This window comes from Drosophila navojoa, chromosome 2, assembly GCF_054131105.1.
Source record: "Drosophila navojoa isolate 15081-1374.11 chromosome 2, UAZ_NAV_1.0, whole genome shotgun sequence".
NCBI lineage: Eukaryota > Metazoa > Arthropoda > Insecta > Diptera > Drosophilidae > Drosophila > Drosophila navojoa.
Window position 1 is genome coordinate 3793452 of NC_142890.1, and position 24182 is coordinate 3817633.

Here is a 24182-nt window from a genome sequence, read left to right on the forward strand (position 1 = left end):
ATGTGTATGTATTGTATATTTAAACTATTTTCAAGTGAGCGAGCAATTTTGTTTGGTTTTGTGTTTGTGTTTTTCTAGTTTTAATTATTTATATAAAAAAAAAAACAACAAAAAGAAACAGATGAGAGAGAATGAGAGCGAGAGAATTGTATGCAATTTGATTTATTTCGTTTAGTTTGTAAGCATTTTAAATTAAGGCTCTACACCCAAGAAGTGTAACCCGTAATAGAAAACATAAAAACGTAACCAAAAAAAAATACCAAACGACTTTTATTTGAATAGAAAATTTGGCGCCAAATTAAAACTATTGTATATCGCCACTGGTCAGTGATATCGCATCATTGTAAATAGTGTTGAAACCTGCCTAAGTGCAGCCCTGGTCAGTATGTGATCTGACATTGGCAGTCTGGCTCATTTTCGTTGTGGGCGCTCGTTTGATTTGCTTTATTTGGTTTGTGCTTTGATCAAATTGAGGCACCAGAAAATTGTAGGTGAAGTGAACATCAATTGTAAGTACATATATAAATTAAATTATTTGCAGCGCATCTGCTAATCATTTTCACTAACCTATATAATTTGTGTGGCACTACGCCTTTGCGTACTCGATTCATGCGAAATAAGTTGCGCCATTTTATCACCAATACTAAAAAAATTTACCGTTTTTCCGCTGACTCTGCAGTTATTCCAATAGCAAGTTTAATCGTTGCGTTCTCTTGTGAAATGTCCGAATTAGATTGGGATGACCCCAACTACGTTGAGAAACCAACAAAATACGCTGAATCTACATACAATAAGAATAATGATTATTACTCTCGTGGTCGTCGATCGGGCAATGGCGGCAGCCGTAAAAACGGGAACTCTCGGGGAAACGCAGAGCACGCTTACAGCTTTTCGCTGAACATCTCTTCAGATATGATGGGCCGCGTAATCGGTCGGGGTGGCTCCAATATAACGCGAATTCAACAAGATTTCTCAGTTCGGGTCGATGTAGATAAGCGCGCACAGACGGTCACAGTCTCAGGCAGTGAGAAAGGTAACGTTAGAAAAGCGTTAGACGAGATAAGCTGGCAGATGCAAAGCGATGGCGGTGACTATGGCCACACGTCGAAGCGTGGCAGTTATGGCCACTCCTATGGTCAGTCCGACTATGGACGCTCTGGTGGCGGAAAGTCTGGCCGATATGAGGACAGAAGAGACCGATCGAGCCATACAAGTTATGGTGGAGGAAAAAGTACTTATGACTTTGCGCCATCCTCATCAAAAGACGACGATGGCGACTTGACGGGCACCATAGATTGGGAGGCACTGAACAAGGCCTCAGTAAGGATAATTAAGTGTATAACGTAAAGGCCAATTTAAAACTTCACAATTCAACAGGAAATTGCTCAGGCCAAACGTTGGGCGAAATGTCCACCGTTGACCAAAAATTTCTACAAGGAGTGTCCCGAGGTGGCTAACCTGTCCGAGGCGGAGGTAGCGCAGCTGCGCCTGGAGAATAACAACATCAGTGTTTCGCATGTCTTCGAGATGCAGGAGGGCGAAGTGTGTGCGCCCATACCGAATCCTGTATGGAAGTTCGAGCAATGCTTTGCCGAGTACCCCGATTTGCTGGCCGAAATACTGAAGCAGGGATTCACGAAGCCTTCGCCCATACAATCGCAAGCCTGGCCCATTCTGCTTCAGGGTCACGACATGATTGGCATTGCCCAAACGGGCACAGGAAAGACGCTCGCCTTTCTGCTGCCTGGCATGATCCACACCGAATACCAGAGCACGCCGCGTGGTACACGAGGTGGTGCAAATGTCCTGGTCTTGGCGCCCACGCGAGAACTGGCCCTCCAGATCGAAATGGAGGTGAAGAAGTATTCCTTTCGCAACATGAAAGCGTAAGTGGGAACCCGAAAGTCGATCCCATTTTGATTTTGTTTCCTTTGATTAGCGTTTGCGTCTATGGCGGCGGCAGTCGCAAGATGCAAATTTCGGATGTGGAACGAGGTGCTGAGATAATCATCTGTACGCCTGGACGCTTGAATGATCTGGTGCAGTCCGGCGTCATCGATATATCAACCATTACCTATCTGGTGCTGGACGAAGCCGATCGCATGCTGGACATGGGCTTTGAGCCGCAGATACGAAAGGTGCTGCTGGACATACGGCCGGATAGGCAAACCATTATGACATCGGCCACCTGGCCGCCGGGTGTTCGTCGCCTGACCCAAAGCTATATGAAAAATCCGATACAGGTGTGCGTCGGCTCACTGGATCTGGCTGCTACGCATTCCGTCAAACAGGTGATTGAGATACTGCAGGATGACAAGGATAAGTTTCATGTGCTTTGCAAGTTTTTGGACAACATGAGCAAGTCGGACAAGATCATTGTGTTCTGCGGGCGGAAGGCACGTGCCGACGATCTGTCCAGCGATTTGAGTCTGCGTGGATATTCCACACAGTGCATACACGGAAGTCGGGAGCAGTGCGACCGGGAGCAAGCTATAGCGGACATTAAGTCGGGCTTGGTGCGCATTCTAATTGCCACGGATGTCGCCTCACGCGGTCTGGACATTGAGGACGTATCGTGGGTGTATTTAGTATATTCTAGTTGATTCATTTTATGACATTTTGTCTGCTCTTTAGGCATGTCATCAATTATGACTTCCCACGCAACATAGAGGAGTATGTGCATCGTGTCGGTCGCACGGGCAGAGCCGGTCGTCAGGGTACATCCATTAGCTTCGTCACACGTGAGGACTGGGGCGTGGCCAAAGAGCTGATTGATATTCTGGAGGAGGCTCAGCAGGAGGTGCCTGAGGAGCTGCGCCGTATGTCTAAGCGATTTTCAGATATGAAACAACGTCGAGCAACCGAAGGGGGCACTAGAGGTGGACGTAACCTTGGCGGTGGCCGGTCTAGGGGTCCACGGGCTCGATATTAAATCGGACTACAATTTACATTATGCCCGGAGGCAACAACGATTTTTGTTTGAGCAAACAAATTAGGACAACGCATTGAAGCGATCGAATATTCTTTAGTTACATGTTCTTTTTCTCGTTTTTATCAATTATGAAATTTAAAGAGTTGCGAAATCTAACCCAAAATTCGAGGGTTTCAATATTTTCAAAGCAAATCAAAAAGAAAACTACATTAAATATATGTAAATGAGAAATGTATTGTAAATGTTTTCTTAATTTTCGTCTGTGTATTTTTGCAGCAGTTCCTGTTTGCGCTTTCGCAGCAGCGCCTCCTGCACGTCCTGCTGCGTGGGCACGGGCACGTGGGCAGTGAAGCGCGGGGCGAGCAGTCCGTGTGGATCATTTTCAGCTGCGCGTGCTTTGGCATCTTCGGCTGCTTCGCGCGCCGGGCCAGAGAGCGGATAGATTTCGTCGTCGTCCTCCTCGTCGTCGATGATGCGGCCATCGCGTGCCATTTTCTCACGCCATTCCTGCACGGCTTTCTGCAGAGCGATCCGCTCAATCTTCTCCTCCAGCGGTATAAGCACGCCGTCCTCGTCGTCGCGATAGCCATAGTACTCGGCGTCGATGTCCTTCATCAGCTCGGCACGAGTTTTGCGCGGCGGCGGCGGTGGATCCTGTTCGAACAGCTCTCGCACGCCAGGCAAATCTTTGGCAGCTCCAAAGTATTTGTAGCCTCGATTGCCCGGCACCTCGCGGCCTTCGGCATCGAACATTTTGGGGCCATACCGACGATAGTGTGGACCGCCCAGCGCTGATATCTGATTCTCCCAGTGCCGTTTCTCACGCAGCAGCTTGTTGATTTCATCGTTCAGATCGCGAATTCGGAATTCACCCAAACCAGCTGGAAAATATATTTGATTATGTTCCGTTACTTCACGTGTCACTGTAATTTTTTACCATTTTGAATTTGTGCAACTTTCTTGGATATTTCACGTATAATCTCCAGGCGAAACTTTTCACACTTTGGCAGTTCATGGCACTCCGAGGCTAGGTAAGGCCGGCGCTCCTTTTCACCTGATTCGACTTCCTTGGCGGCTCGCCAACGCGCCAAAGTTGTCCTGCCGGCATAGAGAGATATGTAAATAAAATACGATCATAGTTCCAATATATACTATACTTACATAGCCTTCTCTGCATTTCTTGCCTGCAATTAATCAGTTTTAATATATAAATCAAATAATTTAACTAAGAAAACGTTTACTTACCATTTTTATAGATTGTTTATATTTCTATTTGTGGTGGCTCGTGGATAACAGCTATGAATCGGCAGTCACCACGATTCGATACATTATTAACATCGATTATTGTAAGCTGGTATTGCTGTTAAATAACAGCTGGTTTTGTTTTCGGACTGCAGCCGTCTCAGCTGTTAAGTTACTCATCAGGCCTTGCTCAGTGTTCGAGCTTAGCAGACAAACTTCTACTCGACAGGAGATAATAAATTTTATAGTATTAATTTCGGTCGATTATGCATAAAAACTCGAAGACATTCGAATAAAAACAATTAAAACATTTACCAAGTAACGAACGAAATAAACTAGCAATATTGTTCATCGTTCATTTGTTCAGTAGTTCGATTACATTTGTTCCGATACAATATCACTGCTGTTTCGCATACGCCATTTATTTGCAAAGAAAAAAGGAAAAGCAATTAACAAAACAGAATAAAGATGTTGGCGCTTATCAACAGGATTCTGGACTGGTTCAAGAGCATCTTCTGGAAAGAGGAGATGGAACTGACGCTTGTCGGTCTCCAATTCTCTGGCAAAACCACATTCGTCAATGTTATTGCAGTGAGTATTTTTTCCCCGAAAAAAACCTTTCGTTTGCTTTGGTGAGTGTAAATGGGGCGGCGCCAGCTTTTAAGCGGTTGGTCAGGGGTCAAAAGAGCAGCGTGCCGCAGGCTATGGCAATACCAGAGTCAGGGAAGGAATCAAATAACCCATAGACAGGAGCAAGAGACGGTAAATGACAAATCGAGCGCTGTTGTTGCTTTGCTGTTTGCTATTGATTTCTCTTTGTTTCGACAAGAAAACAAAAACGAAACAGAAGCAGAAGAAGAACAAGAAGGAAGGAAACGTCATGCAGTCAGTTATCAACTATATTTTTACGTTCTGTCGTTTCGCACTGTCACAGTTAACTTCATTTAGAACATATTTTTATTGTGTCTCGCGCTAATCAATATGTGTTATTTGCTCGAATGACAGCATTATCAGCGCTCTAGAGTCGTTTGCCTATCCCAGAAACCCAATTCAGTGATAATTTCCACCTCGAGCTCCAAATCTGACTGCAAATATGAAAATATTCTATTGTTGTTATTGTTGTTGCTATTGCTATGAGTCATGTGGCTTCAACTAAATATAATTCTTAAGCTAAGTGAAACTGAAACCACATGCCCCGAGACATTTCAGAGAATCGAAACTGCCTTGGGGTGGTTCTTGATATAAAGTAAGGTCTGGCTTGCCTGAGTTTTCAATAGGAGTTGATTAATCTACCACAGTGGAACATCTATAGAAAGACCATGTAATATAAATACGAAACTTTTTGAAGAAATCTTTCAAAAGTGAGGAAACTTTGCATGCTCTTAGATCCCACCTTAAACAAGACTTTATCTGTTTTATATGTACTATAAGTCTATCTTATGCTAGTTCTAATTATAAATATCTTTTACCCTCTTAAATTCTCAGTCCGGCCAGTTTGCTGAAGATATGATACCGACAGTTGGTTTCAATATGCGCAAAATAACCAAAGGCAATGTAACCATCAAGGTCTGGGATATCGGAGGCCAGCCACGTTTTCGTTCCATGTGGGAGCGTTACTGTCGTGGCGTCAATGCAATTGTGTAAGACTCATCCGCTATAAGCTACCCACAGCATCCATATCTGACTCATTTGCTCATATTGCATTTCAGTTATATGGTCGATGCGGCTGATTTGGAAAAATTGGAAGCGTCCCGCAATGAGCTGCATTCGCTGCTAGATAAACCGCAATTAAATGGCATTCCAGTGCTCGTCCTGGGCAACAAACGTGATCTTCCTGGAGCGCTTGATGAGACTGGGCTTATTGAGCGAATGTAATTTGAGTTGATTTCCAGCCAATTCTATAACTAAGCAAAGATTCGTTTTTTTTGCAGGAATCTGTCCAGCATACAGGATCGTGAAATCTGTTGTTATAGTATTTCGTGTAAGGAAAAGGACAACATCGATATAACGCTGCAGTGGTTAATTCAGCATTCGAAAAGCCAAAGTCGTTAGATTATAGCTTAACATTTACACACACACAAACCAACTCACACACACACACACACACACACACACACGAAATTTAATGCACTCTCTCGCAAACACATTGATCAAGTAACTTCATTTGCAGTATATTAATTTGATGTAGACTGTTAATTGTTGTATGAGTATAATTCGAAGCTAAGCTAAAGCTGTGGCGATGGCTCGTTATGATTGTTAGCATGTGTGTTTGTCTAAGGAATTTGTGTTTGGGCTGAGACGTCGTGTTGGGGGTGCTCCTCGTTAGGACCAAATATCTCGAATTGTAGTTCAAAAATGTGACAGGACTAATGAAAAATAGCCAACCGATTCTGTATAAAAGTGGCAACTATAAACACAACACAAACAACTACACACACACACACACACACACACACAAACAGAGAGACACACATACACGTATATACATATTTCCCTTGTACACAGCGAGAAATCGCAAAGTATTTTGCATATTGTGCGTTCACCTCATACAGCCGTTAAATTTGGTGTCTCTATTTGTTGCTTGTATCAGCAATAGTTAGGCTTATGTTTAGTGTTTTATTGGTGTGATTATATAAAATTATTGATTTTTTATTATCATTATATATATATATAGGCCCATATATATACATACATATATAGAAATAAACGAAATACAAATACAAATTATGATTTACCTAAATAGTTTATGTTTTTGCTTAGCGAAAATTTAGAAACAAGATAAAAAGACGTTTCAAACTAATTATGTATCTATGTATGTAAATGCGTGCAACAACAAGAAAAATTAAGTAATAGAATGTTTGTATGCCATTGCTAAACAACAACAACAACCAAAACAATGTATAACTATTAAACAATAATATTTAAAAAACAATAACAATTGATACCAGTGTAAGATAAATGCATATTCCGATTTGCCTGTATCATTGATCTATGTTTAAGCAAGCGCCGGCACGCTTACTGTATGACATCTCCTTAGCACACCCACACACACACACATACACTCACACACACTCACAGTTGAATTATGCTTATGTACAATATTTTGATATATTTTAATAATCTATTTCAATTATAAACTACATTAATCTAACTGAAAAAGGGAGACGCCCACAAGAAGCGAACAAAGCAAAACTAATAAAGACTATTATAAAAGCGGAAGCGAAACCATAGGGCACGCATTGTGTGAGAACTGGCGCAACTGAAACTATTTCGAGAATAAAATATTGTATTGTGTTTTCCACTGATCCCTAAAGTATGCAATACCAAATGCGTTTGCATGGGTAGAAATTGAGTATACCCCACTACGCATATGTGGGGTATATATGCCTTAGACTTAGATAAAACCTTTGTGACTAGGAATAGATTACTAGAGGCGCATGCACATCTTTAGATTTGAGAACAATTTTTAATTTCATTCACTGTTTTTCGGGCTGAATTTCAAACTCTTCAGTTTAATAAGGTTTTAGGGCTCAATTTATAATAGCAATATGAAATAATATTTTAAAATATATATATTAAATATTTTCAGTTATTTAATTTTTTAAATAGTTTCTGAAATGATTTTAAAAATGTTTTTGAAAAAGTTTCTCCACAAAGAATTTTGAAAAGATTTCCTTAATACAAATTTTCCAAATATTTTTTCTAATCAAAATATTTTCATAGGATAGTCTAAATAGATACTTTCTTAAGACTATCTTATTATCTTAAAAGGTACTCTAACAGAGATTATCCAAAAAGTTTCCTTAAGATCCTCTAAATAGTTTCCTTTTTAAGATTTTCCCTATGTACCTGCTTTCGATATAGAAAAAATATTATATATTTTCTATGCGCACAGGTGATGGGTCGGTTGTGATAAGACTATGATGCATAATGCTAATGTAGACCCATGAATCAATGACAAATGACAATATGCGCTCGCCAGTGCCAGTGCCATAGCCAGAGCCTGGCTCATCAGACATGCTGAGCGGCGTACACTGAAAATAATTTATAGTCGCATTTGAGGCGCTGCACAAGACTGGTAGTCGGATGGTCTCTGCTCTGGCCACCCAGTTGTCGGAGAGCAAGTGGGCAATTGATCGATGCGATTGAATATGAACGCATAAATACTCTTCTAACCAGAGCCCTTAGCGCAAGCCAGACAGAGGACAAGACGGGCCTAATTACGAATTCTGTGCGCAAAGGCTGTGTTCCAGGAATACGTGTCAAGTGCTGGCTCCAGCTCCAGCTCCGACTGTGACTGCGACTCCGATTGTGACTGTGGCTCTGGCCAGTGCAGTTTCAGTTGGGACACGAGCCGAGTGACTCGAGTGACTCATATGAAAATATTCTCATGCCTGCGGGCTGCTTGGGCTGCTTCCTGCTTCCTTTTGGGAGCGCAGCGTGCAGCCAGCAAGTTCGCTGCCTAAGTCTTTTGTTTGGTCATCAAATTGAGTTAATTACACTTTTAAATGCTGGAAATTAACAGTGCGCCGATAAAGATCTTACAGCTCGACTCGCCACAAGCCACATAACATAACTTGGCCATAACTTGAGCAAACCACAACAACGACAACTACAACGACAACTACAACGACAACGACAGCAACGTGTCCACTGTCCGTTGTCCGCTGTCCGTTGTTCGCGCTGCCAGCTTCGCTTGTGCTCGTGCTTTGAGCTTGCGACAAGCTCATAAATTTTCATAAACATAACAAAAACAGCTCGCTAATGTTTTACGCTAAGAAACTAACAGAAAACTAAGTTTCAATTATGTTTTCGGGCCATAAAAAATAGAAGTAAATAAATACAGGAAAAAAGAAAAGAAACTAAACTAAAATCAGAAATTCTTAATGTTATTATAATCTATACTCTAGCAAGAGGCACTAGAGTTTTCTCTTCAAAGATGCAACATAGAAGGGAATATATTTTTAAATGGATATATATTTTTATATGATATATTATTGTTAGTGATTTAATTTTTATATGCACTTAATTTAATTATTATTTTTTACATTTTTTAACACACCTAAGTTAGACGTGCTGCTTTGGGATTATTCCATATACTATTCTATAAGTTAAAATATTTTGTATTAATTTTGTATTGTTTGGTATAATGTTTATATATTTATTTTTTATGTTTTCTTTCTCAGTTTTTCATCAAGCATCTGACCATCTTTTTACTCTATTATTTGTTTATTTTTATTTATATGGAAAACATTAATCAATTTACGGTATACAAAAATGTTGTGTTTTTTTTTTTTTTTTTTTCATATAAGAGTACAGGACATATTATTCTTTTCTACTTAAAAACTATAACTTATTCAATGGAAATTGTTTTGTTTGAAATTAACAATAGTACGGTAGGAGAATAATGTCTATAAGCTTTAAATTCTATATACAATAGAATCCGGCTATTGCGATTCCGCTTATACTGTTCGTACGGTCATTGCGACGAAAATTCTGGTAACCAAATGATATATGAGCAGATTTATACGCTTACAGCGACTACCAGGCATTACGACGGTCCGTCGTTATAACCAGACTCTACAATAATTAGTCTAAACTAAGTTCTAAGTCATTCAAATGATATCTATATAACATACATATATAGTCCGTAAAAATTAATTATTGATCTATATATAGTTCTTTATATAGATCAATCATCCATTTTTACGGTCTATGAAGTTTTATAACCTATATTTACTTTACAAACCCTTTTAGTTTTTGAATGTGCCTCAATCAACTGTGTCATCTTAGGGACTTACTCTGCTCCCATTGTCTACATATACGATCCATAGTATGTGCTATCGCAAATCTGGAAGAAACAGTCATTTATATAGAACATAATCAGTCGAAAACTACATGAAGATCTTAAATGGATGGATTGACGACTGGCATCAGCATTAGTCATCTGAGAGACTTAATTAGTTTTCAGCTTTTAACTCAAACTATAGAGTTGATCTTCACTACGCCTCATCAGGTAATTAGATTTCATACATAACTGCAACAATCGATCGTACGTAAGCCTACGAGAGTATAAATGCTTCTGCATGCCGCAAATAACTCTTCCTACCTCATGTTGCTTTAGCAATTTGTGCGACTTGTGCTGATTATATAATGACATTAAAACATGCCCAAAAATGTAAAGAGAAAAATATATATATACATACATATATATATATGTATATGTTTTTGATGTTGGCAAATAAATAAACATTTAAATATTTTTGCAGCAACGGGAACGCGATCATTTGTATGCGCCGCAGAAGGCGAGGGCCAGGCTCGGAGTCTACCGCCGTCCGTTCGTCTGTCGGTCGGCCGCGTGACTCCTTTGATATAAAGCCGTCAGAGCCAAATGTTGCTGCTCGGGGGGAGTGTTGACCATAAATGTGCCGCGGCGCAAGCACTATATTAATACATAATATATTAATTAGCCAATGTCAAAGCAATGCTTAGGCATATCAGTGCCCATATCGAAATATATTTTAATTGCTAGCGCAGTGGGCAGCCAACAAAAAGTACAAACAAAACTAAATGCGAAGAGGAAGAAGGAGTGGAGAGCAGCAGCAGCAGCGCTGTGGGGTCCAGCAAAAGTGTGTCTGGCCAGGAGGCTATGCCACCTGAAAAGTTCCTGGAATTGCAGCCACTAAAACAAACGAAATGCTGGCTAAAACAATAAGCCCAAACAAGAGGCAGCCGCAGCAGCAGCAGCAGCAGGCATAAAGTTCAAGCCTTAACAAGATGAACAAAAGGCAGAGACTCGAGTCGAACTCGAGCTGAAGCTGAAGCTGGAGCTGGGACTGTGCCGGCGCGTACTTGGCAGACTCGTGGGCAACAATTTTCATGTTTTTTGGGCTGTCAGTAGCAAATATCGCCAACAACAACAACAACAGGATACGCTGACAACAACCTGGCCTGACAACCAGCCAAATGCAAATAAGTTTGTCTCGCTGTCTTTTCAGCCGAATTGGCCAAGTTGGCCCGCCTAAGCTTGATTTCCACCTACATTCGCTCTGCCTCTCTCACGCTCCCCCTCTCTCAGTCTCCCCCTCTCTCACCCTCTTGATTTATTGTGCCTTATCGAGCGCGCCATTTGCTTTAGCACTAGGCCATAGGTGAACCATAATTCACGCAGCAATTGCTCGCATCGCCGCAGCTCTCTAGCTCTGGCTGCGCTAATAAAGTGCTCAGGTGTGACTCGGGCGACTCGGCGACTGCATCTGCTGCCACTTTAATTGATGACAACATCTTGGAATTTTTGTTGGTATTTTTTCGCGAGCTGAAGTTTGTCTTGTCGCCTTATTTCACACTCGCATTCCCAGCAGCCCTTCGATGCCCAATAAGATCCGACTGTGTCTATCTATCCCTCTCTCTCTCTCTCTCTCTCTCTCTCTGTGTGTGTTGAAATCAGTTAAATAATGAAACATTTGCACGATACTGGAATCGTATCTGGAGCTCTTCTCGGCCACAAAACAATCCACAGCCGAGCCATAGCCCAGTCGCAGTTGGTGCAACATATCGTACAAGATTTCCGGGAATTGAAAACTGCTAAAAATCGTGTTTGATTTTATACATTCGCTGTTCGCTGTGCTCTTGACTGTGGAGGACGAAGACTTGGTGCTGCTGCTGCATGCAACAACAGCAACTGTTGCTGGTAGCAACTGCGACTTCGAGTCTGACTGCGACTGTGACTGTAGATACCTGCAGCATCTACGATATGCGTCGTGGTTCAACATGCAATCGCAACAACAACAACAACAACAAACGAAAGCAGCTTGTTAACTAATTAAAACCGAAAATATATGCAAATCAAAGTTGGCCTGATGCGAGACAAGCCCAGGCCAAGAGCGAAATCTCTTTGGCTACTGTTTGCGGCCAGCGGCCAGCGGCTGCTGCCATAATGCGAACGACAACTAAATAGCCAACAAAGCGCATTGTGCAACAATTAATTGCAACATTTTCGGTGGTCTTCACCCACCTTGACGAGCCACCAAAAATTCTGTACTCAATATGCAATCAATTCAAATGGATGCGCCTTGGCTGCGCGATTTACGACAATGGCCCCTTCAGCTACTGCCCGGTTTTGTTTTTGTTTTTTTTTGTTGCTTGTTTTGGCCCCTTTTATTCTTGGCCCTTTTATTGGGCTCTGCTAACTGGTGCGGGCGATCGGCCAAGGTGCGGGACATATGTAAAACAAGCGGCCGAACAACCGCAGAGCCAGACGAGGCCGACTCTGAGCCAGTTTAGGACCAGCTCCTCCAGCTCCTCCTGCTCCTTCTTGCAAAAAGGATTTCGGAAGTGAAATTTATTTTGCATATCGCCGCGCTTGACAATGCACTCGAGCTGGCATTGTCTTGGCGAGCCAAGGCAAGTGCTCCGTCTCCGGGCTCCTGGGAAACGTTTTGCGCAACGCATTTATCAAGCTGCAGTCAATTTGGATAAGGGAGCCAACGTATTGTCGATTGTCAATGGGAAATTATCCAATTTTGTGGCTTCGCATTCAATTGCGCCTGTCAATTTACAAGGCAGATTCCACAGCCCGGCGACGAGTAGCTGTCAGTGTGATGAACGGCCCAGCTGTGTGGTCTGGCCAATGGGGTGGGCGGTTAACGAAATGGGCATGGCCAGTGGCCAATATGTATGCGTGTGTGTGTGTGTGTGTGTGTGTGTGTGTGTGTGTGCCATAAAATCATAATCGCTGCAGCTGATCAGTTGCCTTACCGTAGTTAAGCGCTGCCTTAGCCCAAAATATATTTCACCCTTACTCCGGGCCGCACTTGGCTTGCCAATTGCTTCCGGAGATGCGTGCCAAGTCATGCAATGCCCGATATGCTGATATGCTCTGCCAAAGCGGGTATACTCGATTGAGTCTTACATACGTGAAAGGTATTTATGTAAATGTATATGAATAGCAATGTGAATATATCAATGTTGGGTGGATCGGATCATGAAGTTTAGGAAAGAGGAACAGAAAGTTAGCGAAAGGGAAGCTGAAAGATAGACAGAGAGATGGAGAGAGAGTGAGAGAGAGAGAGAGAGAGAGAGAGAGAGAGAGAGAGAGAGAGACTGAGAGTGAGATAGAGAGAGAGGGAGAGGATGATAAGGTGAGCGAGAATTAACGAAAGAGATAAGCAGATAGAAAGACATCGATATTTTGAGAAAGAGAATGACAGAAGGAGAGACGGAAAAATGGAGAGTGGGATAAACGGAGCAAGAGCTTTCGGGCATACCAAATCTCAACTATCACCCAATGCATACCATGTTCAAATGGAACTTTGATATACATACATCCTTTAAGCAAATCTCCCAAGCCAAAAGTTCTTCTAAGATCTTTAACAAGAGATTCACCAAACTGAAAGTAAGTGCTAAAAACTGTCCAAACTAAATCTGCCACGCACAACTCACTAAGGTAGGGTCTCAACACGTCGTCTACAATCCTTTAGTTACCACCTTCATTCTTATTTTTGGTAATTTTTGTTGTATTTTATTAATTGCATCAAGATCAAGCGCTGCAGTGAGTGCCGCCAGCGCCAAAGTTGTGAAAACCGAAAAAGGAGTTCGCTAATGAGTATTTACCTTTCGCACAGGCCTGGCAACGGCCAGTACGAGGTATAGGCGTGGTGTGTGTGTGTGTGAGGGGGTGGTGCGGCTACGGGGCGTATGCTTAATGCTAGATTAATATCGCGAAAATTTCATGTGCGCTGAACTTAACGGCTGATCGCTCATAAAATTAATCAAGCTGCTTTAGGCTACTTTAAACGTTGCCAACATATTGTAGCTGCTGCTGCTCTTGTTGTCGTTGTTGTTGTCGTTGTTGTTGTTGCTTTCTGGTTTAGTTGAATGTTGTTGTTTTTGTTATGTTTGGCCGGCCTGCCTGTTATTATTTTCACATACTTTGTTGGGATTTCCTTTCGTTAACAAATTGCTTTCGTTATCGATGCCAGAGTTGAATGCACTCAGAGCCAGAGTCAGAGCCAGAGCCAGAGCCGTAGCTGCAGCCGCGCACGTACAGACTTAGGTATATCCCTATAGACCGGGACGACGCGTCGTGCCATTTGTTACATTATAAAATATAATAAATTTCTGCTTTTTGGCCATAAATATGCTAGACGAGAGGCCAGCGCGATGGACTCGTGATTGCAGCGCATTTGCATAAGTTCATCGGCAAAAAAAAAAATAATAATAAAAAAATGTCAATTTTAATTGAATTTCTATTGTACACGAACCGAATCGATCTTGACGAACATTTCGATTTATGTCTGCTCAGTCTACGTCCCTCAGTCTGTCTCCTTGTTGTAATAAACATGTCAGCCGCAAAGCGAACCAACTAATTTGAGCGCTAGTTCAAAATGCTGGCTCGGTGTTTGGCTGCCTGGCCTGGCCAAGGTAAAACCTGATTTTTTGCTCGCCACAGATCTTGTCTTGTGGGATGCTGCACTCACTCGCTGCTGTTGCTGCTGCTGTTGCTGCTGCTGTTGCTGTTGCAGTAGCTGCGTTGCACCAATCCCAGTCGCTAGCTTGGTGCCATAATTTATGCGCAACAACAACTCGCTTTCGTGCTGGCTCCGCCTTTTGGCCAATCAGCGTCGTCGACTATGCAACAGCTTGTCTATGGACTGGCTCCGATTCCGACTCCGATTTCGACTCCTGCTTTGGCTTAACTGTAGCGGCTGCTGTTTGCCTGGCTGCAGCACAGATTGCTCAGAGTCCTGGCTTGTTAATGATGGTGTCAAAACATCTCTCAATACGCTTACAATAAGTCTTAATGGCTCATCGTCTAGTTTTGGATTAGAGAGTTTTGGAGGGAAGAGAGATCTCTCAGAAATATTTGAAATTCCTGATCTTATCATCTAAGGCATTATAGTTTTTTTTTATATATATATAAAATCATTAATTTAGGAATCTCTGTGTGATCTCTATCTATGAGCCATGATTAAAATGCATTTCTAGTTTTGTATCTTTAGGATCTTAAGATGATTATATGATTATATAATATATTACTAAAATACCTTAGTTAGTAAACAAATTATAATGCAAAAGTTCTCGCTGACCTTAATACGTAACGTACCTAAGCGTGGCTCAGTCTAGTAACTAGTTTTTAGTAATTGAGGACAACATGCTTAATAGGAAAGATTCTTAAAAATGTGCACACAATTAAACACAAAATTAAACAAATTTTATGGACGAAGATTCACCTTATTAAATTAAACAAATACTAAATAAATAATACTAAATACTAATTTTATGGACGAAGATTCACCTTATTAAATTGAACAAATACTAAATAATTTTAAAGAATTTTTTAACCAAAATTTATAATTATATTAGTCTTCAACCATATAATTTCATAATCTTCTGTTTTTAATACAACTTTTGTTATCTGTTTACATTTTTGAATTAAAATAAATAAATAAATATATTTTATAATTTTTCTTAAAAAAAAAAAAATGTTTTTGATTAAAAAAGTTTTTTTTTTATAAAAATTTACGCATACATAATTTTTTATTAATTTTCCCTGTTAGTTACTAATGATTTCTCATTTTCAATGGGTTCAGGGTATAAAAATATATACACATTTATTTTCGTTATATTAATTTGTATTATTAATAGAGTTCTTAAACGGTCTTGGAATAGATTAATAGAATTTTGCAGACTTGTCGCTTATGGTACATTGCATATTGGAAATGCATTTATAATTCTAAAATAAATATATAAATACAAATATATAAATACAAATAAAATTATTTTTATATATACAACATGCTACAACAACATTTCCATACTCAAATACAAATTGTGTGTTATTTTGAAAATGCAATGATACAACAATTTTAATGATTTATTTAACTAAATGCATATGTAATTTTGGTGAGTGTATAGGAAATGCGCTTCCCTTCGCTTTCCCTTTTATTGTTTTATATTAGTTGCGGCTTCTTCATATTTGTGGTTGTTGTTATTGGTGTCGTTGTTGTTGTTGCTGTTGTTGTTATATGTTGGCACGCTGCGGAAACATGAATTACAAATTTCAGTTGCAATTTGGCTCGCACGGAATTGCACCTGCTCGAAGGCTGCCGCTGCACCCGGCTCCTGCCGCTGCCTCAGCTCCTGATGCTGATGAAGCAATAAAAATGCAGCGCGTGCCAAGTGGCCAAGAAGCCGCCAAAAAATAAAATAAAATAAATGTGCAAGGTGCATCCAAATGCAGCACAAAGACACACGCACACACACACGCACACACACACAGAGAGCGTGAGCGAGAGCAAACAGAGAAATGTAATTAAATGAGCCCCGCCACAAAAACCAGCTTAGGAATGTTGACTGTCTCCCGATTTCATCCTAAGCCCTGCTGCGCCTAGCGGATTAACGAATTTCTCGTTATGCGCTTGACTGACAGCCAAAGCAGAGAGAGGCGCAAAGAGAGAGAGAGAGAGGAGAGAGAAGGGAGTGAGTGAGTGAGCGAGTCGAAATGGAATGCTGCAATTGTGGCTCGCTTTGATTTGTACAGCGATTTAACGCCTGATTGGCTAATGAACTGAGCCGCTTTCAAGTGGTTGCAATTCCCAGTTGCAATTGCTTCTGCTCTCATTTTATTTTTCCCCTCGTTTTTGTTTTGTTTGCATTGTTGTTTGTCAATTGGCAATTGATCTTTTGGGCAATTGATCCGCTTTGCGCTTGCGGCCAGCGTGCGAAAAATCTACAATTCGACTGTGTGCCATAAGAACAGTTACCCCGAAACGAAGCGCCGGGAGATTTTGAGGGCATTTGAAATTACTTTCATATATATGGAATTATATAAATTTATATTTGCATATTACTTATATAAGTGCCTATGTGTATATACCATTAGATAATTTTATATATTAAACTAATTGATACAATTTATACGTAATACTTATTACGTATATACAAATAGAATATATGTTTCACTCCTCGACTTTTCTTTCTTTCTATTCAGTTTTGATAGCTTATGCATAACTCCACAGTCTTTTAGACTTATAAATAATTATAAAATCTTATTTCAGCATGCTTTATCAGCTTTGGATCTTGGAGAGAAAATGCTTCTAAAAAATAGAAAAAATATACAGTTTCAAGTTCATTAGTTTCTAATATTAATATATATTATATTCATACTCATATATAATATATTCTAATATTAAATATAAATTATATATACATTTTTAATGAAACATTGGACAATAAGCTTGAACTACTTATGATATAAAATAAGCTTCTATTGTATTTTAAATTTTATAAAATTTTTATCAGATCTTTCAACTCTAAGGTTTAATGATTTAAGTGAAATAGTTTATACAACTCAAATGTGTTTGTAAAAAGGTTAAATATAAATAATAAAGTTATAAAAAAAATTACATATTATACAAGTTATATGTATGTAGTGTTTGCGAATTTAATATATTTTTATATGTAGTGTTATATTGTAGATAAAATAATAATAAATATAAATTTATACCAAGCTCTCAAAAGAATGAAATTCCTGATGAGCCATGCGAGTCATAAGTTAAAAACATTAAAAAATCGAAATACGTAGATTTGGCTAGATAAACAGATATTTATATAGGCTTAGGTAACATCAAATATACATTCAAATATAAAATATGCACATCAATACTCATATTCGTATATGGTTTCACTTAATAAACCCAACAAATATGAATTTTTGATGTACATATGCTAATTGGGATGTGAAGCAAAATCAAATATATTGAAGATGTCTCAGCTGATTTCAGCTGCTGTGGGAAGATCAAAAAGTGAGACTTTAAAAGATATAGATATATTTAAACATACATATAAATATACATATGATATGATATACATCAGACAGATGAAAAGATGTTTAACAGCAGCAGATATCACACAGAGAAACAATCAATAGACTCTAATATTTACTAGCTAAACTGAATAATTATATAAATAAAAACAGAAGATTTCTCAGCTTATCTTTCTCTATAATTACATATGCAAACAGAAACCTATGCACTGCACTTCTATTGGGTATGAGAATCTGTTGGAAGTGCGCCAATAAATTGTTATTAATTTGCACGCTACGATTTCCATCTAAATGCTATTTTAATTGTTAGCCAATATATTTAATAAGAAATGAGCTGCGTGCCACGCCCCTCACCAGCGACGGACAACCGGCTGACGGGCAGCGATAGCCGCCACACCGCCGTAGGTGGGCCGCATAAATCTGCTGCCTTAATTGCAGCTTACAGCTTGGCTAGCTGGGCTAGCTTGGCCAAGCTAAGCCAGCTTAGCCGTAGAGCTGGCATTTGGCATACTCGAAATTGATTTGGATTGCGAGTGCGAGTGCGAGTGCGGGAGTTTACGAGGCGCCGTAAAAAATCGCATCAAATCGAATCAAATGCAGGCAAATCCCGGCCCGAAGCCGAGGCACGTGTAAATAAATTGCCAACGGTCAACCCTTTGGCCATCAGGCGTTGTCCTTTATCATAGCTGGCCAAGAGACCGCATCCCTTACCATATTTCTGCACTAATCCGGGTCAATAAAACACAATTTTTGCCACTTGATGGCAGCGGAAAAAGGAAGAAGAAAAAGTAGAGAAAAAAATCTAGCTTAGCTACATTTACTTTTCAATTGCGTTACGGACGTTGTCTTGCCAGGGGCGTGGGTGTGGGTGTGGGCGTGGCTGGCATATCTGACAAGTGTAGCTAAATAAATAAGTATTGTGCCAGTTGAGCTGTGCGACAACGAACGAATAACGTCAAGTTTTATGTTTGTTTATCGCTAAACTGAAAGCTGGACACTCGCAGCCGGACAAGCGAACAGCCAGACAGGATAGGAGCTAAGCTTAGAGGACAACCAAGCAAGCAGAGAGAGCCTGTAGAATTTGCTTGTCTCTGGATTTATGCGTTTTGCCTTTGGCTATTTATTTTCTTCAGCTATTTTCTTGATTTGGCAATTTACTGTGCATTCAGCCATGTAATTGAGTTGGCAATTTTTGAGCAAAAGGGTTTTACGATGCACAGAGACAGCGATTGGGAGAGTGGGTGGGAGTGAGAGAGAGAGAGAGAGAGAGAGAGACTGGGCAAATACTGTATTAACTATGTTTGAGTTAGTTAAGAGTTATGGGCTCTGGTCTCTGGGCTGGCGATGCATATCGCGTGAGAGTCGCGTTTGGTTTTATGGCTCATAACGGCCCTAATTAAGGCCATTGTCAAGAATGCGAGTTGCAAGTTGCTAGTTGCAATTGGCAGATTTTGTGTTGTTGCATGTCGCCAGGGTTCAGTCGCCCATTTAATTGTCATGTTGTGCATTGAGAATGACAGCGTTTTTGGCCGCACAAAATGCGGCTATCGCACGTGAGGCGACAATTATGCGCCCCCAGCAACATTCTGCAGCTAGCGCAACATGCGGCTGGCAACATGTTGCTACGCATATTGTAAATGAGTTTGGACGCAAAGTGGCATAATTACATGTTTCGATGACAAGACCTGCTAGCTATGTTCACGCGCTCATCGTCCGGCGAAGGGGGTGGGGAAGTCGGCGCGCTCAGGCAAAGGAACGCTGCACGAATGACCAAAAAATACAGCAGCAGCAGCAGCAGCAGCAACAACAACAACATACGAGAATGAAACTGTGCAGGCAATTGCATTTTTGGTTACATTTCGCTCACGTTTCGGCGCTGCAATTAAAAACGAAACAAGCCAAAGGAACAGAGCCAAGCCAAGGAGTAACAGTCCAGCCGCGCTTAGCCAACTATGAAGATTTAGATAAGCGCCTCATTTTGCTAGCCGCCAGCGCAGGCCCGACTCGACTTGGCCTGGTACCCGGGCCGGGCACGGCCCTGGTCAGTTTTTTAGTTTTCGGTTTTGGGTTCGGTTTTTTGTACACGTTTTCCATTTCATTTCGTGGGCCCCTCGCCTCTGCATTTGGGCCAAATTGTCGCTCAGACCTTGAGTGTCCTACACTTGCATTTAAATTACAGCAAACGCATTTATATATACATATATATATATAAGTATTTCTGCGTCCGCTCGCTGTTACGAGGGTGTAAAACGAATGGCCTACAAAATTTATTTGTCATAATGTAATTTTAAATGTTTCTGCGTTCACATTTGCTAATGACTTTTTGCCTTCAGAAACATTTGCTGCAGCTGGATGAGCCAAGTTGACTAAGAGAAGAGAGCGGCCGTGGCTGGCAGTTGCGGGGACAGGGGCAGGGACACACATTTTGTACAAATTATATGCCACCCAATCAAATACAAATCGGCACCCACCAACACAGGCCACGCAAACGCCGTTGATCCACAGTGGGGCAGTCGTGGTCGTTGGCAATCATCGCCGGCTGTAATGATTGCAAACACAATCTGGCCATGTTGATCTCGGTTTAGGCTTGAACGAGTGGAGTGCAGTTGCTGCAGTTGAAGTTGCAGTTGAAGTTGGAGCTGGAGTCGTGGCATAGACGTTGGCGCGCACGCCGCATAAGTTTTCCGCTGAATTTCCCTCAGTTTTCTATTGCCCGCCGCTGTGGTCATGACTTCGCTGACTGCATAGAATTTCAACAATAATCGCAGCGAGCGGCTAACAAACCAGCAAACAAGGCGAAAACAACACACAGACAACGGGCCAACAACAACAACAACAATCGCCACAACAAAGTAGTTGGTATCATCATAATCATAATGCGCATAAGCCGCATGGCAGTGCACAAGAGGTGGGCTGCAGGGGGCGTGACGGGAAGAGGGAGGCAGCGAGCGGGCGGCATCGGGAATTCATTCCAGCGAATTCGCAATTCTGCGAAATCAAATTGCACAAATATTTCTCTTATGCAATGCAACAGAGAGGGAGAGAAAGAGAGAGTGAGCGACAGAGAGATGGAGAGCAACTAAGCGTGTGTGTGTGTCGATCCCCCTGAGTTGCCATTGCCAGCCAGATGGGTTCCAACTAAGTAACTAAGAAAAGCTCCCTCCACACAACAACAGAGCGCAATCGCATAGCCCAGTCGAGGTTGCCCCGCTGCCATTGTGGTGGCCATTGTTAGACATAGACACACAGACACCACAGATGGTCGCCCAGAGCGTGTTCCATGTTTACACGATGTCGATTTGTGTATACAAATTTAAAAAAAAATTTTTTAATTTAAAATAAAAAAAGTTTGTTTCCGCCCCCGGGTGGACTCGAACCACCAACCTTTCGGTTAACAGCCGAACGCGCTAACCGATTGCGCCACGGAGGCCGCTGATCTCACACCGGCAAAATATCAAACATTAGGCCGAAACTATAAATATAAATTAATAAAGCAAACCAAAACGAATTTACTTTCATAGTTACGTATTTTTTGTAGTCTTATCTATTTCTTATCAATTCAATAACTCTGGATTGTTTTCGTTATCTTTTAAAATACATTTAAAATTTATGAACATATTTACAAATATATATTATATTTTTATACAGATTATATTTCTTATCAATATTTCGTATACAAATAATAATAATACTGTATGAAGTGTGCTTTTGCTCATCAGCATTTGGCTCACATTTGCATGTACATTATTATTTAATAATACAATTTATTGCATAAAATATTCATGAAAACAGTAAAACTGGAAATGCTTAACTATTTTTATTAAACCAAATTAATTGTAAAAATTATAAAAAATGTTCAAAAAATTCGATCCTGCCAGGAGTCGAACCTGGAATCTTCTGATCCGTAGTCAGACGCGTTATCCATTGCGCCACAGGACCGCTTGATACTACGGACGCTTTCTTCTCTACAAAAATATTGCTCTAAATAACATGAAATGCTTATTCATGATTTCTCGTTGTTGTTGCCGTGTCGTGTGTGTTTAACGAGCTTATTTGCATACTATTTTATTGTTTCTCATTAAGTTTAATGAATATTGAATTAAGAGCATATTCCGGTTTTTCTATACACAGTTGTTTCTAGTTAACTGTTCTTAGTTCTCTGATATCACGCATGCTTATGCCTATTGTTCGCTGTGCTTTGAAGCTATTCTTAGTTTTGTTTACTGTTCTCAGTTAGGTGTATTTGCATACGACAACTGTTCTCGAATTGAATTATTGCTGTGGCAGCACTGTTCTCAGATGTAATATATCAGCGTTTGCCTCGATTGCTCTCAGTTTTTGAGGTGTTTATTTGTGGTTACTATTTTCTGCTTATGCAGTTAATGAATAAATGTTTAGTAAAGTTTATATTACCTTTTAAATAATATTTTTAGATTAATTCATAGCGCTTTTTAGCTTGCCTTAGCTGCAAACTGTAACCATTAATGTTTATCATGATCTGAAGCTCTGGCAACTTCGTGTAAACTTGTGCAGCGTCTTGCAGTCTCCTGTGAACGTGATAAGCTCGAAATCAACCGCATCGTCATCATCTTCGTCGTGGTGGCGGCGGTGGCGACCGCCACTGCTGCTGCTGGCAGAGAATCCAATCGGCATGGTCGACGTCGTCGTCGTCGTCTTCGTCGTTGTCGTCTTTGTTGTTGTTTTTGTTGTTGGAGCTGTGGAATTACAGCCACTCTAATCTCTCGACAATTGTGGGCGCACACAGCGCGAAGAGGAAATGAAATCGCGCAACTGCAACTGGCAACTGGCGAACTGGCAAAGTGGCAGCGCGACGAGCTGCAGCGGGCGGACAACCGGGGAGAGAGAGACCCCAAGCAGTCTGCGATGCTTTTCCTTAAGGCTTTGAGTGTTTGTAAGTCTGTATACGGCTGGCCATGTAGAGTCCGGGTCCTGATCGTGTCTGGCTTCTAACTTTGGGAGAATTCCTTTAAATGGCTTTTATGCTGTTGTTGTTGCTGTTGCTGTTGTTGGTATCATTTATGTGTGTGCGGCTGTTGCGACTGCAGCTCAAATGAATCATACCAACGGAGCTAAGCCGAGCTCCTCCCTGCTGTGGCGTCGAGTGGCGACTGCTGCGACTGCGAGACCTGCACAAGATGTGTGAATTTTCGTTGTTGTTGTTTTTGTTTTAGCCAAGCTGCCACATCGACTCGATCTGTGGCGAAAGGAGTGAAAATTTATTGAGCTGTGGGCGCGCATTATTCATGGACTGCACCACTAAACGGAAAGCAGCTAGCAGCGAGCGGAGTGCGACGAGGCAACGAGTCGGAGCACCACCAAAAAGTAGGCGACACCAGTTGCCGCTGTTGCTCGGGGACCTGGCCGCCGTCAGTTTGGGTTAACAGGTTAATGTTGTCCACAGGTCTGAAAAAGCCATGGCTAAAAGGAGTAAAGTATACTTATGTATATATAAGAAAACTATGTGCTATTGTTTCACATGAGAGGCGCAGATCGAAGCCACTTATCGCCTGTCAAAGGTAATCGATGATATTGTTGCTCTGGCCATTGCACCTAATGATGATGAAAGTACGCTGCTGCCGCTGCTGCTCCTGCTGCTGTTGTTGTTGCTGTTGGTATCTGCATCTAATCATCTCGAGTGTTTTACACTTGCCAAGGTGTTGCACGCTTATCACCTGGACTTGGGTAATTACAACGGAAATCTTGTCGAAAACAATAATTCGTTTTGGCTTAATTTCTTGGAATATGTTATTTATGCCTGCGGCTGTGCTGGGGCAGCATGCTTGTGGCGCATTTATCGTGTTGCATCAATAAATTGCCCAGTCGAGCTGCAGCTGGAGCAGGAGTTGGAGCAGGAGTTGGTGCTGGAGCAGCAGCAGCTCAGTTCGCAACATTTCATAATATTTACAATAAACATGCAACTGCTAAACGAGAAGGATTCTGAACAGCAACAACAGTTGCTGTTGTTGTTGTTGCACAGTTGCTGGCAACATTTAGCGCATCATGTTGCGTGAAATTTGACACTTTAGCCATGTTGTAGCTGCGGCTGCGGCTGCTGCTGCTGCTGCCGATGACGACACAGTCAAACTGCCAGACACACGGGCAACATTTGAGTTTTGTCTTGTTGCTGCTGTTCGTTTTGCTGCTGTTGCTGCTGCTGCTGCT

At 41.2% G+C, this 24182-nt stretch overlaps 3 protein-coding genes and 2 non-coding genes across 5 annotated transcripts; 2 read left to right on the top strand and 3 right to left on the bottom strand.

Annotated features, from left to right (window-relative positions):
- Nucleotides 1–653: 653 nt before the first annotated feature.
- Nucleotides 654–3035, top strand: LOC108659833 (putative ATP-dependent RNA helicase DDX43). The gene is made up of 4 exons (XM_018112947.3): nucleotides 654–1320; nucleotides 1378–1886; nucleotides 1940–2575; nucleotides 2635–3035. Exons 1-4 carry the CDS (start codon nucleotides 721–723, stop codon nucleotides 2930–2932), a joined length of 2043 nt encoding a protein of 680 aa, XP_017968436.1. The 5' UTR covers nucleotides 654–720; the 3' UTR covers nucleotides 2933–3035.
- A 113-nt stretch (nucleotides 3036–3148) lies between these two features.
- Nucleotides 3149–4336, bottom strand: LOC108659839 (pre-mRNA-splicing factor ISY1 homolog). The gene is made up of 4 exons (XM_018112953.3): nucleotides 4178–4336; nucleotides 4094–4116; nucleotides 3870–4030; nucleotides 3149–3813 (listed from the first exon to the last, which is right to left on the bottom strand). Exons 1-4 carry the CDS (start codon nucleotides 4178–4180, stop codon nucleotides 3182–3184), a joined length of 819 nt encoding a protein of 272 aa, XP_017968442.1. The 5' UTR covers nucleotides 4181–4336; the 3' UTR covers nucleotides 3149–3181.
- Nucleotides 4337–4463: 127 nt separating this feature from the next.
- Arl8 (ADP-ribosylation factor-like protein 8) lies at nucleotides 4464–6948 on the top strand. Its single transcript, XM_018112954.3, has 4 exons — nucleotides 4464–4765; nucleotides 5660–5814; nucleotides 5884–6045; nucleotides 6106–6948. The coding sequence occupies exons 1-4, from the start codon at nucleotides 4643–4645 to the stop codon at nucleotides 6224–6226; spliced, it is 561 nt and encodes a 186-aa protein (XP_017968443.1). The 5' UTR covers nucleotides 4464–4642; the 3' UTR covers nucleotides 6227–6948.
- Nucleotides 6949–21355: 14407 nt separating this feature from the next.
- Nucleotides 21356–21429, bottom strand: TRNAN-GUU (transfer RNA asparagine (anticodon GUU)). The gene has a single exon. It is a non-coding gene; the product is annotated as a tRNA-Asn (tRNA).
- Nucleotides 21430–21865: 436 nt separating this feature from the next.
- TRNAR-ACG (transfer RNA arginine (anticodon ACG)) lies at nucleotides 21866–21938 on the bottom strand. Its single transcript has one exon. It is a non-coding gene; the product is annotated as a tRNA-Arg (tRNA).
- Nucleotides 21939–24182: the final 2244 nt, after the last annotated feature.